Consider the following 15,382-nt stretch of genomic DNA (forward strand, 5'->3'; position numbering starts at 1 on the left):
CTCCGCCTCCCGCAGTCAGACCGACACGGCGCCGGGCACGATCCTCCGTATGTGGGTGTAGGACTTCCTGATGGTCACGCTGCCGTGGTGCGACACCCCCCGGGGCAGCACGCACTCCTCCGTCAGTTTCTGGGCCTCCGGGTCCCAGCACAGCACCGTGGCGATGACCTCGTTCTTCTCGTCGCGCCCGCCCGTGATGTAGAGCCGGTTGTTGCAGGGCGCGATCCCGCAGCTGGCCCTCTCGTGGCTGAGCTGGGTGACCAGGCTCCAGGTGTCCTCCAGGGGGCTGTAGGCGTACAGCGCTCTCATGGCCCCACCTGCAGACCAAGGGAAACACGGTGGGCCTCGCACCCTCTGTTCTGGTTTTCTCCTTTCACCACAAACCATCCTTCTGATTCGGTAAGTCTACCATCTCGCCTAGAGAAAGTAGATTTATGGCTTTCTAAAGACTTCCTAAGTGCTGGAGACACACACTTCCCACCGTCCTTTAAAGGCTGCAGCCAGTGCTAATCAGGTTCCCAGGGGCACCTGGCTTCACCTCGCGGCCAAAATGCACCCCAAGACTGCTCCCTGGAAGAAATACCACGGGGTGCATCAGGCAGACTCTGCTCATAATCCCAGCTCTGCCCCTTTTTGATCTGTAACCACAAGCACGTGATGATAAGACGTCAGAAGGACCAGGAGCACGAAGTAACTGGCAGAAGGCCTGGTGCCTAGAAGCCGTCAATCCGTGACAGTAACCACAGGTGGTAGCCCCTCTTTAAACCGAGCATGGCCTGGGACACCATTCAAGGTCCTCGTCTCCAGATTAGACCTTTAAGCAGAGTCATGAGCCTGACCATAAACACACATGAAACCTCAACCAAGGAAGAGAGGGGTTTTTCCTTCATCTCTTTCCATATTTTACTTGTCTGATTGTCTCTTATTTGCTTAAGTTATCTATTTTTGGCATCTCCTTTATTGGTAGTTCTCAATCCTTGCTGCACATTAAAGTCACCTGTACATTAAAAACACTTGCAACTGTTGGCCAACATCCTCTTTCCCATTCTGATTTCATTGGTCCGAAGTGAGGCCCAGCTGCCCATACTTTTGTAATAAGCTCCAAGGTGATTCTAATGAGTAGTCAAGACTGAGATCCATCATCCTTAACATTACAAGCCAACTGTGGTCTGGCTGGCCAGGCTTTCATTCGGGCAAACTGCAACGTTTCGGAGCCCCCAAAGCAAGTAGGGAGAGTAAAATTCCCATGAACACGAAAGAAGAAATAAGGAGAGCTACTATTTATTGGGCACTTATCATACTGTGCATGTTTCAGTATCTGCACATGTTCCTGCAGCCACTTCTAACTCCTCCCTGAGTCCCAGGGATGATTTGCTTTGTATGTCTCCTAAATGTGGGCCGTTTTCTGCCTCGAGAACTGCAAGGGAAATCCCACCAAAGCCTGGTCCAATCCCATCTTCTCCTCCTTTTCAATCAGGACTTTGTGAGTTCCCAGGAGGGCTTCGTCTGATCTACCTGCATGGCTTCCTGGGTGGGGCACCTTGGGTACATAAGAAGCCATTTGCTCACTTACCAACGACATAGATGCGGTCCCGGAAACTCACTGCATTGATGCATTTAGCCTCCACTGGCATGGGCGACTTTAAACTCCACTTGTTGGTTGAAGGGTCGTAACACTGAGTCTTGTCCGTGGCCAGTTTTCCATTGGGCCCTCCCCCAATCACATAGAGCTTCTTCTTATGGCTGGTGGCTGCGAAGGAACTGACATGGACGAGGAGGGGTGCCGCCTGTAGAGACGCAGGGCCCAGGAAAAGCTGTCAATCACATTGTCCAGCTTGCTGCAGTGGCTCACAGGACACAGGCCAGGAGCCAGGGCACACAAGCCTGGGCATCCTTTGCCTGAAGTCACAAGGCCTGTAGCCTTGACTCCCCCTTGAAACACAGAGAGGATCAAAGCACATATATCCCACCCTCCCTATGGACTCTAGCAGGCGTTGGGTGTTTCCAGCCTGTTTCTCCCAGAGTTCGGTTCTCAGGTGAGGAGGGGTAGTGACAGGAATAAGTGTTTCCGAAGATGAAACCAGCCAGTATTGGAGAGAAATGCTTTTTCAAATGTGCATATTCATATTCACTCATGTGTTTATTCACTTAAAATTATTCACTATGTGGCAGGCATTGTCCTTGGTGTTTATAATATCCAGGAAGAAAAAATGGTAAAAGGGTTCCAGGTGGCCCCAGGTAAGCAGACTCTCCCACTCTGGGGCAACATGCAGATTTGGGGATTAAGCCAGACTGGTGCTTCCACCCTGTGAACCCCAGGGCACTAAAGGGGTCCTCCAAGAGCTTCTTGCCCATTGACATGATTCTCTTGGGCCAGGGAGCAACCCACAAGTGCCAAGTAATGGGGCTTACCGAACTGAGAAGATCTTAGTACCCCCCTCCCACCATTAAACATTAAGGGCTCCCTATTTGGCACTCTCCAGGTTGACAAGTCTGGATGCCAGGAGGACCTGGCTACCTGTGCTGTGCCCACAATGCCATGCTTTACACTCTCCACAACTGAAACATGCTCTGGCATATGACATGACAAGGAGAAAGAAAATACGAAAGTGGGAATAACCTGGAAATACCAGGAAGTGAGATCACTTGACTTTTTTAAAAAAATTATTGTGGTAAGAACACTTAACACGAGGTCTACCCTCTTAACACATTTTTGAGTGTACAATAAGTATTGTTATCTATAGCACAGTGTTGTACAGCAGATCTCCAGAGCGTATCCATCTTTGCACCCATTGATTAGCAATGTCTTACCTTTGCCTGAGTGTGATATATACCTGAGTTTGCATTGTGAAACTTGTTAAACTCTTGCATGCAAGTATATAAAAGATGATTCACTAATAAGCAAATAAACAAGGGCTGATTTCTAAGCACTACCAAATGACTCTGCATTCAACAAACAGTGTGTTAAAGGGATCCTTGGGTGTCCCGTGTGGAGAAGACAAGGGTAGATGGCATCTGAGGACACGGAGACTATGGGCCAAAACAGGCACCCAGAGTAGGATCCAGCCTCCCCCACACATCTGGGGTTCTGGCCAGGATAGGGCAGGTGTACACAGAGTGGTGACCTGCTCAGCAATGCTAAAGCAATGATTCCTATGAGGAGGGAAGCTCACAGCCACCAAAAATGTTCTCAGTGGGAGGTGAGAGATCAGAAAGCCATATACCAACATTGACAGAAGCCCTTCTTTAAGCTTTGAAGTAATAATACAAACAGAGTTACCCATAGAAATAATCTCCGATACCTCTGACCAGCAGTTGTGGAAGGGGTCGTAGGTCTCCACGTTGTTGATCCTCTGCAAGCCATCAAAACCTCCGATCACATAGACCTTGCCACCCAACACCACCATCTTATGCCTCCAGCGACCTATGTTCAAATACTCTATTTGGATCCATTTGTTGATCGAAGAATTATATTTCCAAACATCATGCTGTGTTTCTTTGCCACCTAGAAGAGATGCAAAGCATTTAAGAAACCACCAGATGTATCAGAAATATAGCTTCTCCCATAATTTCCCACAGATCCAGAAGTGCTGAATCCCCAGGCCAGCCCTCCTAAGAAAAGAGAAAAGAAATCCTGAAGGTGTGTGTGACCTATTTGGGGAGACAGAACCAACACAGAGGAACAAAAAGAGACAGTGTGAGGCTGGAGTGAATAATTCTCCAGACATGTCATGTGGCACCTCTGTGCCGTGAGAGCTCAGGGAAGAGGTGAGCTTCAGGGAGGCAGGACCACGTCCGCCTCCACCCATAGCAGGAGCCTGGATTCCGTGTTTGTGAAGCTAAGAAACAAGCTGTAAGGCAGGACAGGTGAGGTTGGACTGTTGCAGGGCCTTCCTTGACCAGCAGGCTAATTAAAAAGCAGCTTACATTCTGTTTGCTTATTTATTTTTAAAAATGCAAACCAATAAATATTTAAAAATCCCCAGGGTTGCCTAGCTGGTTGGCTCAGTGGTTGACTGTTGACCGATGAACCAAGAAGTCGCTGGTTCGATTCCTGGTCAGGGCACACGCCTGGGTTGCAATCTCTATCCCTAGTAAGGTGCATGCAGGAGGCAGCCTCCTGGACACACAGTTAAACTGCATTTCCCAGCCCACCTGCAATGTTTCTCTCTCATCCATTGCTGTTTCTATCTCTCTATCCCTCTCCTTCCCTCTCTCTCTAAACAAATCAATAAAAACATATTTTTAAAAATTATCTGGGTTTATAACTGTACAAAAAAATATAAGTGGGGTTGTCCTGTTTTTAAACAATATTTACTACAAAAGAATGAGATGCTCCCAATAGAAAATGTGAGAGTGAGCTGGTAAATAATTTTTTCCAAACAACTCTCTTATTAAACAGAAAATACATAATTTCATTAGGAAGAGAGAACAAAACAGAGGAGAACTGTCTTTTTTGGTGACTTTAATCAAAGGTTTTAACAAATTTGTATCTCCAATTCCCCCTCAGCACAGAGTGCCAACTCAACTACTTGACGAAAAATACATACTTTTCAGACTTATTAACCTGCCCTACTGCCCTAGTACAGCAATGACTGTCACTGATGATGCACCATGTCCTGGGTAAGCGTTTCTCTAGGATGGAGCCCAACAATGGGTTTCCTAGGCCAAGGGTGTACATACCTTGAATCTTTATAGGTGCTGCCAAAGAGCCCTCTAAAGCTGCTGGTTGTCCTTTCCCCATGCCCCACCCACAGTGGATGTAAGGAGGGGGTTTTTGGGGTTGTTTTGGGGTGTTTTCTTTGTTGTTGTTTTATAGCCTAATAGAGAAAAATAATTCTAGTTTGGTTTTCCCTGGCTATTAGGAAGACTGAGCTTTTTCCTCTTCTGTGAATTTTTAGTTCATTTAATTTAATCGTTTTTCTTTTGGTTGTGTGCCTTTTAGAGATCTCTATTTACTTAAAACTCTGTGATATTGGTCCCATGTCGGTAGTGTCAAAACTTACTAATTAACTATAAACTTTCAAAGAAATGCATGCAAATTTTATTTAAAAAGAAAAAGAACTCTATGAATTTTACTTCATAAAAGAAGACCTGATTAACTGGGCAGGCATATCGTGTGCATAGATAAGAAGACATCAGCCTTCTCCAGATAAACCCACTTATCCAGCGCCTTCAGGAATTTTCAGGGAACTTGAAAAGATCATTCTAAATTTCACTTGGACGAGTAAATTTGGAAAGATTTCTAAGGAACTTGTGAAAAAGAAAAATGAAGAGGGGCTTTCCGCAGCAAATATCAAACTATACTACACAGCTATTATACAAACAACGTGGTGCTGCATCAGACCACACACACTGATGAATAACAGCCAGAGTACAGAACAGACTAAAGGATGTAGAGATCATTCAATAAATGGCCTTAGAACACTTGGCCATTTACTTAGAGAAAAATTAAGCTAGATCCCTATTCCACATTACCCTTAAAATAAACCTCAAATGTAAATGCTTTAAAAGTAACTGAAGAAAATATAGAAGATATTAAGGATCTTCAGGAGGGAGGGACTTTCTAAGCAAGATTTGAAACCCAGAATCATATAAGAAAGTTACTATATAAAATCTAAATCAATGTTAGAAGACAACACGGCCTTGGAGAAAGTACTTGCAATACAAATAGCAAAAGGTATATGATAAGAACTCCAAAAACTTAATTAAAAAAAAAAAGACAAACCACCAATAGAAAAACAAATAGCTAATTTACAGTTAGCTATTAAATATACAGAAATATACTCGACCTCATTAATGACCCAAGTGTAAATGGTAAATTTAAGCATTCTAGACTATTAAAAGTGTAATTGACTGATAATAAAAAATAACATAAAATGGATGTTGAAAATGGCACTGTTATTCATCGTTGGTTGAACTATAAACTAGTACAAACTTTCTGGAGGACAATTTAGCAATATCTACAAGAATTCTAACTTCTCACATCTTATGACCACTTCTAGGAATCTCTCCAAATAGCAGCACAAGTTCATAAACATATGTGCAGTATTTTTTTAGTAGAAAAATAAAAGCTGAAAAACAGTCATGGTTCATTTATTCAATAAACTGTCCTGCAGCTGGTAAAAGGATAATGATAATGAAATGACGCTAATGATGGCTAACACTGTTGAGCTCTCACCGTGTGCTTGGGATTGTGCTGTACTTTACATGTATGATATCACTTAAAACATATGATAGATCCATTACACCAACTGCAATGAGGTGGAAAATGTATTGTGAATTGAAGTGCAAATTTCTGTTGATTTTATTGTGTTTAACAAGCATGCTTTCATGTATTGCTTGTATCGTTTTTTTAAAAAGACAACGACACATTTAAGAGAAGAGAAGGACACGTTGTAGAATAACATGCAGTGGATGTGGCAAAGACTGACTATAATTACAAACCCCGTCTTTTCCTCCTGGACACACAGTTAAACTATATTTCCCAGCCCACCTGCAGAGGGTGGGGGGAGGGGCGGGGAGGGCATGTGGCTCATTCTTGCCAATAGACTGTGAGTAGAATTGTGAATCCAGACTAAGGCTGTTCTCAACTCGTTCACACTCAACTCATTCATTTTCTCTCTCCTCTCGAAATGAAGACCACACATAGAAAACAGCAGCACCACAAGATGGAAGGAGCCTAGGTCCCTGAGTGACTGAGCAGAGCAACCCCATATACTGTTAGGGTAATTCACTGAGATTTAGAATGAGTTACTGAAGCTGGCATTATTTACTCTAAAGCAATACAAAACTATTTTTAATTTAAAATATAGGATTGTAATGACACAGAGAAACTGACATATTTTACTTCATACTCTATATTATTTGAATCTCCTACAACAATTAAAACCTATTTCTACAAGATAAAAGAAAGCTATAGCCTCATCTATGATATTAATATATCCATAGAAGAACTGACCTGACCTTGATTTTGGAGGAAGCCAGCTCTGGGAAGCAGCTTTTCCCCAAGTAAGTACAGGTTAGAGAACACCTTCTAGAGAAGAGAAGGGATACGTGTCTCCTCCCTTGGGGCCCCAAGAAGAGCTGGGTCGCGTTTGATGTCATGGGGAAAGCATGGGGCTCAGAGAACCTGGGCTGGAATCCTGCCTGACAGCTACCAGTGTGTGGCCTTCGGTGCATTCCATAACCTTTCTGAGCTTCCGTTTTCTCCGTCTGTAACCTGGAGATTTAAGTCACCTATCTTACAGAGTTGAGGTGAGAGGCATATGTTTAAATGCTACCAAATTATAAATTCATCTACTATGCTGCAAAGATGGTAGAAAACATGTCTTTCAATAAATATTGATTGAGCATTTGCTATGGTGGCCAGGCACAGTGCTAGGTGTTGGGAATAGTGCTGACTGTCAGATAATTTAAGGACTAATGGTTGATAGGCATAAATCATTGTAAATAATTGATCAAACTACTTAGAAGTAAGAAATGAAAAAAAATACTGGATGCTTTGGGAGTGTCTAAAAGTAGGACCTAATAAACTTGAAGGATCAAGTCTTAGAGAAGAACAGACATTTTTATTCATTACTGTATTCCCAGTGCCAAGCCTATAGCAGACACCGAATAAATTCTAGTATCACTTTCCTGTTTCTCTTCCTGCTCCCCAGATCCCAGCACAATATTGCTCCCAGGCTAGTGTTCATCAAGTAAAAATGTGCTTTCCAAGGTAAGACCACCTGAGCTTCTGGTTTCCATATCCCGACCCAGTCAGAGCTAGATCGTTGCCATTTACAATAATTCTTCTAGGATGGCTGCCTGCCCTCACTCAGGAAAATATGTAGTGCCGATGAGGACTTGCTTTGGCATCACGTGGCTCCTGCTTACCTGAGATGTAGACCTCATTTTTTAATGTCACGCATGCAAACTCCACCCACTTCTTATTCTCACTCTCCAGCTCATGCTCCGTCATCGGGAGCTTGGCCACCTCCAGGCGGCTGCGCCTCAGGGGGTCCAGGCAGGTTACCTCCGCCACAAACCGTTCATCCTTCGTGCAGCCACCGATGATCATAAACACCTCAGACTGGAACTCATGCATCCTGGGCTTGGTGCGCTCTGATATTATCTGGAAAACCAATGAGAGTACAGGATGACACAGGGTGTCAGAGCTCGGGTTATGGAGCCAGCAGAGCAGGGCCCAGTTCCCAACTCCGCCATTGTGTGACCAGGTGGCAGCACCTCCCTGAGCCTCAGTTTCATCATCTGTATATTAGAGATTATAGTGGTAACTACCTCACAGGTTTGCTGTGAGGATTCATTGAGATCATGTACATAGTGTGTTTGGCCCAGAGCCTGGTATATAATAGGTACTCAGTAAAGGTTATCTGTTATTGCTTTTGCTGCCATTTTAAGAACTCCAGGTCTGTTTACCATCAAATGCACTTCTTGCTTCTCCCTTCCTGCCTGATATGAAGCCTTGAATCCTAGAATTCCATTTCTGGCCACCTTCCACTCCTGCCTTGTTCCAATATCTTGATGACATCCCAGACTTTTTTTTTAAATATATTTTATTGATTTTTTTACAGAGAGGAAGGGAGAGAGATAGAGAGTCAGAAACATCGATCAGCCGCCTCCTGCACATCTCCCACTGGGGATGTGCCTGCAACCCAGGTACATGCCCTTGACCGGAATCGAACCTGGGACCCCTCAGTCCGCAGGCCGATGCTCTCTCCACTGAGCCAAACCGGTTTCGGCTACATCCCAGACTTTTGTTCACTACCACACTTCTTCTGAAAGAGAGGTCCTGTCAGGGGGAGCAGAGGATGGCCAGGCAGGTTGGGGGACTCAGTCTTAACCTCAAGCATATGACCCTTCAGAGCCTTGAACCACACCATGGAGATTTGAAAGAGAGCCACACCATGGATATTTGAACCCAGCGGAAAGAGCAGGCGTCTGCAGTCAAATACACCAGAGTTTGGTTGCACCGCCTATGGCCTAGTGACCATGGGGAAGCAACACAATCTCTGTAAATGCCTGTCATCACGTCTATGCCATCAGACCTTGGTATAGATCAAGGTGGTCCCCACCACCTATGGCCTTGTGACCATGGAGAAGCAACACAATCTCTAAATGCCTGTCATCACTTCTATGCCATCAGACCTTGGTATAGATCAAGGTGGTCCCAGGAAGTTTAGGAGGAAGTGAAACAGAGGGGCAACTTTTCTGTCCCAAAAGACCTCTCCCAATGAAGGTACCAGCTACCATTTCTAAGCTAAACACAGATGGACATTTGCTTTTAGGGTTTTAAAATGTCCCACTGTCATCACCTTCATGAACTTGGAGGAGGGGCAAGATTAAGAAGGAGACATAAAGATAGGACAAGAAGGGTTAAAGTTTGGGAAAGGAAGGTGAAGTGAGTTCCAGGAGTAGCCTTCACGCTTACACTACTGTCACCAGGAACAAACGCAAGATCATTCAAGTAGTGAGCAGACAGGGAGTTTCAGGGAATCAACTGGCTATGAGACCTCAAGCCAGGGATCACAGTGGTGGGTTGGTTTAGTTACCCAGCCTGCAATGGAAATGAGAAAGTGCTTTGAGCTGGATTGGGGGTAATAAAGGCAGCAAAAACCTAGGATGGTGAAAAGAGAGATTTTAGCCTAAGACAAAGAAAATGCCTGATTGTGGGAGATAGAGCACCATAAACAAACTGAGTGAGAATAAGAACAGTCTTCATTTGTGGGGCACTTACCATGTGCCAGACACTGTGCTAAGCACATCTCATTCATTATCTGATTATATCTCAAAACAGTTCTAGCAGCTGGTAGGCATTATTATCTCCATGTTACAGGTTGGATCTGAGCTTTAGAGCAGCTAAGTAGCCCAAGGTCACCCTGTAGGTAAATTGTGCAAAGCTAAAGCCAAGATTCTCCTGACTGCAAGCCCAAATTTCTGCCACTGGAGACTTTTCCAGAATTTCCTCTCCTCCTAAATCCAAAGTTTATGCTCCCACCCCCCACACCATTTCAAATACAAAAGGCAGAGCAGATGTTTTATAGCAGCAATTTTGCAGAAGACATAGTAGAGATATTTTATATCAAAGGAATACCTTCATCGCCTGCATTTCAGAGACTAAACAAATGGGAAGCAGGAACAGAAATAACCAGAATTTTGGAAGTCCAGTTGATCAAGACTCTGAACTTCAAATGCTTCACTGAATACAGCTTCAGAAACGGACACTTGTCCAAGTGTATGAGGGTTTTGATTCCCAGTGCTGAGCCACCTGCCAGCGACCCACATACCAGCACGGGATATGACCCATGTGATTGCCTACACTCCCTCCATCAGTCTACTCACCACCTTTATTTGCTTACTGTCCTCTATTCTCTGACAGACAGACATTTAGCAAGGCAGAGATTTTTATTATAGTGCCTGGTGTCATTTCTGGCATATTGTTACTGTTCAGGATTTATTTGTAAAAAATGAAGGCATAGCATATTAAAATATATGGAATGATGTTAAAGTAGTACTTAGGGGGAAATTTATAGTACTAATGACAATATTAGGGGGGAAAGGTCTCAAATCAATGACCTCCAATTCTACCTTAAGAAACTAAAAAAAAGGAGAAAATTAAACCCAAAGGAAGCAGAAGACATAAAATAATCAAGATTAGATTAGAAATAAGTTAAATAGAAAACATAAAAGCAATAGAGGAAAATTAAATTAAACCAGAAGCTTGTTCTTTGAGAAAATCAATACAACTGACAAACCTTGAGCCAAACTGATCAGATAAAAAGAGGAGACACAAATCACCACTATCTGGAATGGAAGATGTGAGTGACATCACTACAGATTCTACAGATAATAAGGGAATATTGTGAACAACATTAAACCAACATATTCAGTAACTTCTATGAAATGGAAAAGTCCTTTGAAAAATACAAACTATTAAAGCTCATTCTAGAAGAAATAGATAACCTGAATAGTCCTATACCTATTAAAGAAATACAATTTATAATTAAAAACCACACACACACACACACACACACACACACACACACACACACACCTCCTGGTTCTAATATCATCACTGGTAAAACTACCAAACATTGAAAGATATATTTGCAGAGTGAATGAGTGACAATGAACCTGAGGACAACACAGAACTAGAAAAGACACCTGGGGAAAGGAGGAGGCTCCTGGGGGCTTCACGCAGATCATTCCTAAGCCACTCTTTACTCAGAAATCTACCAATAGCCTAATGAAGAAGGCGTGGTAGCCAAACCCAGACGTATTGTATAGTGGGATATATGTGTGGATTTCATGTATATAAACTTAACAGTCCCTATTTCATTACATCCTGACTGCTTATCCACCTCCACTAAACCTAGTCTTATCTTTATACAGTAATGAATAAAATATGTCTTCAATTGTTAAGGAGAACCAGGTAAATTCAAATGATATGCACATTCACCAACCTGGTCTCCGTTTATTCATTCAACAAACCTTTATCAATCACTTACTCTATACCAGGGAGTCTCCTAAAGTCTGGAGATGAAAATTCCAATACAACATCCTTTCTGCCATAACAAGCTCCCAATCTAGAGATATTTACAGATGAGGAACTCAGTGGTTAACATGTAACAGTCAGTGTTAAAATACTGCAATGCATCAGGGGCTGAGAATGAGCGAAACCTCTGGAGAAGATGATGCTTGAACCGAATTTTGAAGCAGGAGCCGAAGTTGACTAGATGAAGAAGAGGGAAAAGGCATCTGAACAGCACCTGCATTAGCTGGAGGCAGAAAAAGCAGGTCCGCTTTGAGGAATTAGAAGCTTTGTCTCTGGGCTGTAGCAGAAGAAAGGGGCTGGAGATGGCACTAGAGAAACAGGCAGGAGGTGAAGGGTACAGGGCCAGGCTCTGAGAGCTCGGGCAGGAAGTGTGGGCTTTATCCCGAAAGGGGCGAGGAACCAGTGAAGAGGGTAAGCCTAAGAGAGAAATGATTAGGCTCAAGTTTCAGATCATCCGGCTGATGAATGAACTGGAGAGAGGCCAAACTGGAGCAGGAAGGTGAGTTTTGAGGAACTTTCAGAAATTCGGGAAGGAAATAATGAGAGTCTGAACTAAGGGAACATCAGGTTCCCCAGAGTGGGCAGGCAGAAAGCAGCACCCGGTGGAATGGCGACTGGACAGGGCACATTCTGTCCATGTGTGTGTCACCCCCACTACCCTCCCGCCTTCCACAGCTGGGAAGAGAAGGGCTGTGCCAGGCTTGGTGCTGGGTGATTTCTGTATCTCACCTTATCCTCTCAGAAGCTGCCCATGAGGCATTATCATCCCCATTTTACAGATCAGAGACCCAGGGCTTCTGGAACTGCCTGACTCAAACTATCATCAGTGTAGCATCTTCTCCTTGCTCTAAGCCTTAGAACAAGGAGCTGCCAGCCAGCCTCGCCTGATCTCTATGAGGCCCGCTAACTCCTTTACTTTGCTAGTTCACAGCAGCACCTCTCATCTCACCTCATTGCCAGAAAGGTGGTACATCCTGGCTTCCTGGAGCAGCGGGAAGACCTCCGGGCACTGCCTGATGAGAGGATCTGCCTCCACCGTCTCCACAAAGTACCACGGGTCCAGAAGCGGCAGGCGCACGTACTCCAGGATGTAGGGGAGCAAGCAGAGCCGCTCCGACTGCTTGTGCCGGACCCAGCTCATCACCGTCTCAAACACCTGAGCCTCCTCCGTCACATAAAGGTCATCGCTCTTCAAGATGTGGTACAGAGTGTCCACGGGGAGCTCAAGGAACTCCTCGGCGTTCAGAATCTGCACGAAGTTTTGGATGATGTAACTTTGAACCTGCTTCTTTAGACTGTCCAGGGAGTGCGTGTCCGCCAGCCTCAGGATCCCAACGCAGTTCTCTGGGTTCAAGGCTTCGGTGAGGAAGCTGGCGCAGGCATCCACCATCCGCAGGAACTAAGAGAACAATAAGGGACTCGCTAAATAGGTAAGAATACATTCCTGTGTTTGACAGCTCTATAGTCATTAAGAAAACATGTTGTAGAAGAATATTAAATGGCGTAGAACATTTTTGTAGTGCTCTAAGTTTTAAAATCTGTTCATGGAATCTGATCGAGCCTCTAGTTTTAATCAGCAACGACAGGAAATAGAGTTCAGCCCTGGCCGGTGTGGCTCAGTTGGTTGAGGATCGCCCTGTGCACCTAAAGGTGACTGGTTGGTTCCAGGTTAGGGCACATGCCCGGGTTGCAGTTTGGGTCCTGGTCCGGGTGAGTGCAAGAGGCAACTGATTAATGTTTCCTTCTCTCTACCTCCCTCTCCCTTCCTCTTTCTCTAAAATCAAGTGGAAGAATATACAGTGTTCATGAATTCAACATCATTAAAATCAACATCTTTAAAATGTTCATACTACCCAAAGCGATACAATCCCTATTAAAATACCAACAACATATTTCACAGACCTAGAACAAACTCTCCAGAAATTTACATGGAATAAAAAAAAAAGACCTGAAATAGCTGCAGCAATTCTGAGAAAGAAGAACAAAGTTGGAGGGGTCACAATACTAGATATGAAGCTATATTACAAAGCCACTGTTCTCAAAACTGTGTGGTATTGGCACAAGAACAGACATATAGACCAATGGAACTGAGAGTCTGAACTAAGGGAACATCAGGTTCCCCAGAGTGGGCAGGCAGAAAGCAGCACCCGGTGGAATGGCGACTGGACAGGGCACATTCTGTCCATGTGCGTGTCACTCCCACTACCCTCCCGCCTTTCACAGCTGGGAAGAGAAGGGCTGTGCCAGGCTTGGTGCTGGGTGATTTCTGTATCTCACCTTATCCTCTCAGAAGCTGCCCATGAGGCATTATCATCCCCATTTTACAGATCAGAGACCCAGGGCTTCTGGAACTGCCTGACTCAAACTATCATCAGTGTAGCATCTTCTCCTTGCTGTAAGCCTTAGAACAAGGAGCTGCCAGCCAGCCTCGCCTGATCTCTATGAGGCCCACTAACTCCTTTACTTTGCTAGTTCACAGCAGCACCTCTCATCTCACCTCATTGCCAGAAAGGTGGTACATCCTGGCTTCCTGGAGCAGCGGGAAGACCTCCGGGCACTGCCTGATGAGAGGATCTGCCTCCACCGTCTCCACAAAGTACCACGGGTCCAGAAGCGGCAGGCGCACGTACTCCAGGATGTAGGGGAGCAAGCAGAGCCGCTCCGACTGCTTGTGCCGGACCCAGCTCATCACCGTCTCAAACACCTGAGCCTCCTCCGTCACATAAAGGTCATCGCTCTTCAAGATGTGGTACAGAGTGTCCACGGGGAGCTCAAGGAACTCCTCGGCGTTCAGAATCTGCACGAAGTTTTGGATGATGTAACTTTGAACCTGCTTCTTTAGACTGTCCAGGGAGTGCGTGTCCGCCAGCCTCAGGATCCCAACGCAGTTCTCTGGGTTCAAGGCTTCGGTGAGGAAGCTGGCGCAGGCATCCACCATCCGCAGGAACTAAGAGAACAGTAAGGGACTCGCTAAATAGGTAAGAATACATTCCTGTGTTTGACAGCTCTATAGTCATTAAGAAAACATGTTGTAGAAGAATATTAAATGGCGTAGAACATTTTTGTAGTGCTCTAAGTTTTAAAATCTGTTCATGGAATCTGATCGAGCCTCTAGTTTTAATCAGCAACGACAGGAAATAGAGTTCAGCCCTGGCCGGTGTGGCTCAGTTGGTTGAGGATCGCCCTGTGCACCTAAAGGTGACTGGTTGGTTCCAGGTTAGGGCACATGCCCAGGTTGCAGTTTGGGTCCTGGTCCGGGTGCGTGCAAGAGGCAACTGATTGTTTCCTTCTCTTTATCTCCCTCTCCCTGCCTCTTTCTCTAAAATCAAGTGGAAGAATATACACTGTTCATGAATTCAACATCATTAAAATCAACATCTTTAAAATGTTCATACTACCCAAAGCCATACAACCCCTATTAAAATACCAACAACATATTTCACAGACCTAGAACAAACTCTCCAGAAATTTACATGGAATAAAAAAAAAAAAGACCCCAAATAGCTGCAGCAATTCTGAGAAAGAAGAACAAAGTTGGAGGGGTCACAATACTAGATATGAAGCTATATTACAAAGCCACTGTTCTCAAAATTGCCTGGTACTGGTACAAGAACAGACATATAGACCATTGGAACAGAACAGAGAACCCAGAAATCAACCCAAGCCATTATGCTCAATTAATATTTGACAAAGGATGCAAGAGCATACAGTGGAGTCAAGACAGTCTCTTCAATGAATGGTGCTGGGAAATTTGGTCAGATACATGCAAAAAACATGAAACTAGATCACCAACTTACACCATACACAAAAATAAACTCAAAATGG

The 15,382-nt window shown here is 44.5% G+C and overlaps 1 protein-coding gene across 2 annotated transcripts in view; it reads right to left on the reverse strand.

Annotated features, from left to right (window-relative positions):
• Positions 1-6: 6 nt before the first annotated feature.
• Positions 7-15,382, reverse strand: part of KLHL6 (kelch-like family member 6) — a 54,401-nt gene continuing 39,025 nt past the window's right edge. For both annotated transcript variants that reach the window (XM_014544493.1, XM_014544494.1), the window contains exons 3-8: positions 14,055-14,504; positions 12,507-12,956; positions 7,879-8,116; positions 3,303-3,505; positions 1,574-1,787; positions 7-317 (exon numbers count right to left, since the gene is read on the reverse strand). In XM_014544493.1, the coding sequence (XP_014399979.1) occupies positions 16-317; positions 1,574-1,787; positions 3,303-3,505; positions 7,879-8,116; positions 12,507-12,956; positions 14,055-14,504 (1,857 nt within the window). In that variant the 3' untranslated portion in view covers positions 7-15. The remainder of the gene's footprint in view (positions 318-1,573; positions 1,788-3,302; positions 3,506-7,878; positions 8,117-12,506; positions 12,957-14,054; positions 14,505-15,382) is intronic.

This window comes from Myotis brandtii, unplaced genomic scaffold, assembly GCF_000412655.1.
Source record: "Myotis brandtii unplaced genomic scaffold, ASM41265v1 scaffold368, whole genome shotgun sequence".
NCBI lineage: Eukaryota > Metazoa > Chordata > Mammalia > Chiroptera > Vespertilionidae > Myotis > Myotis brandtii.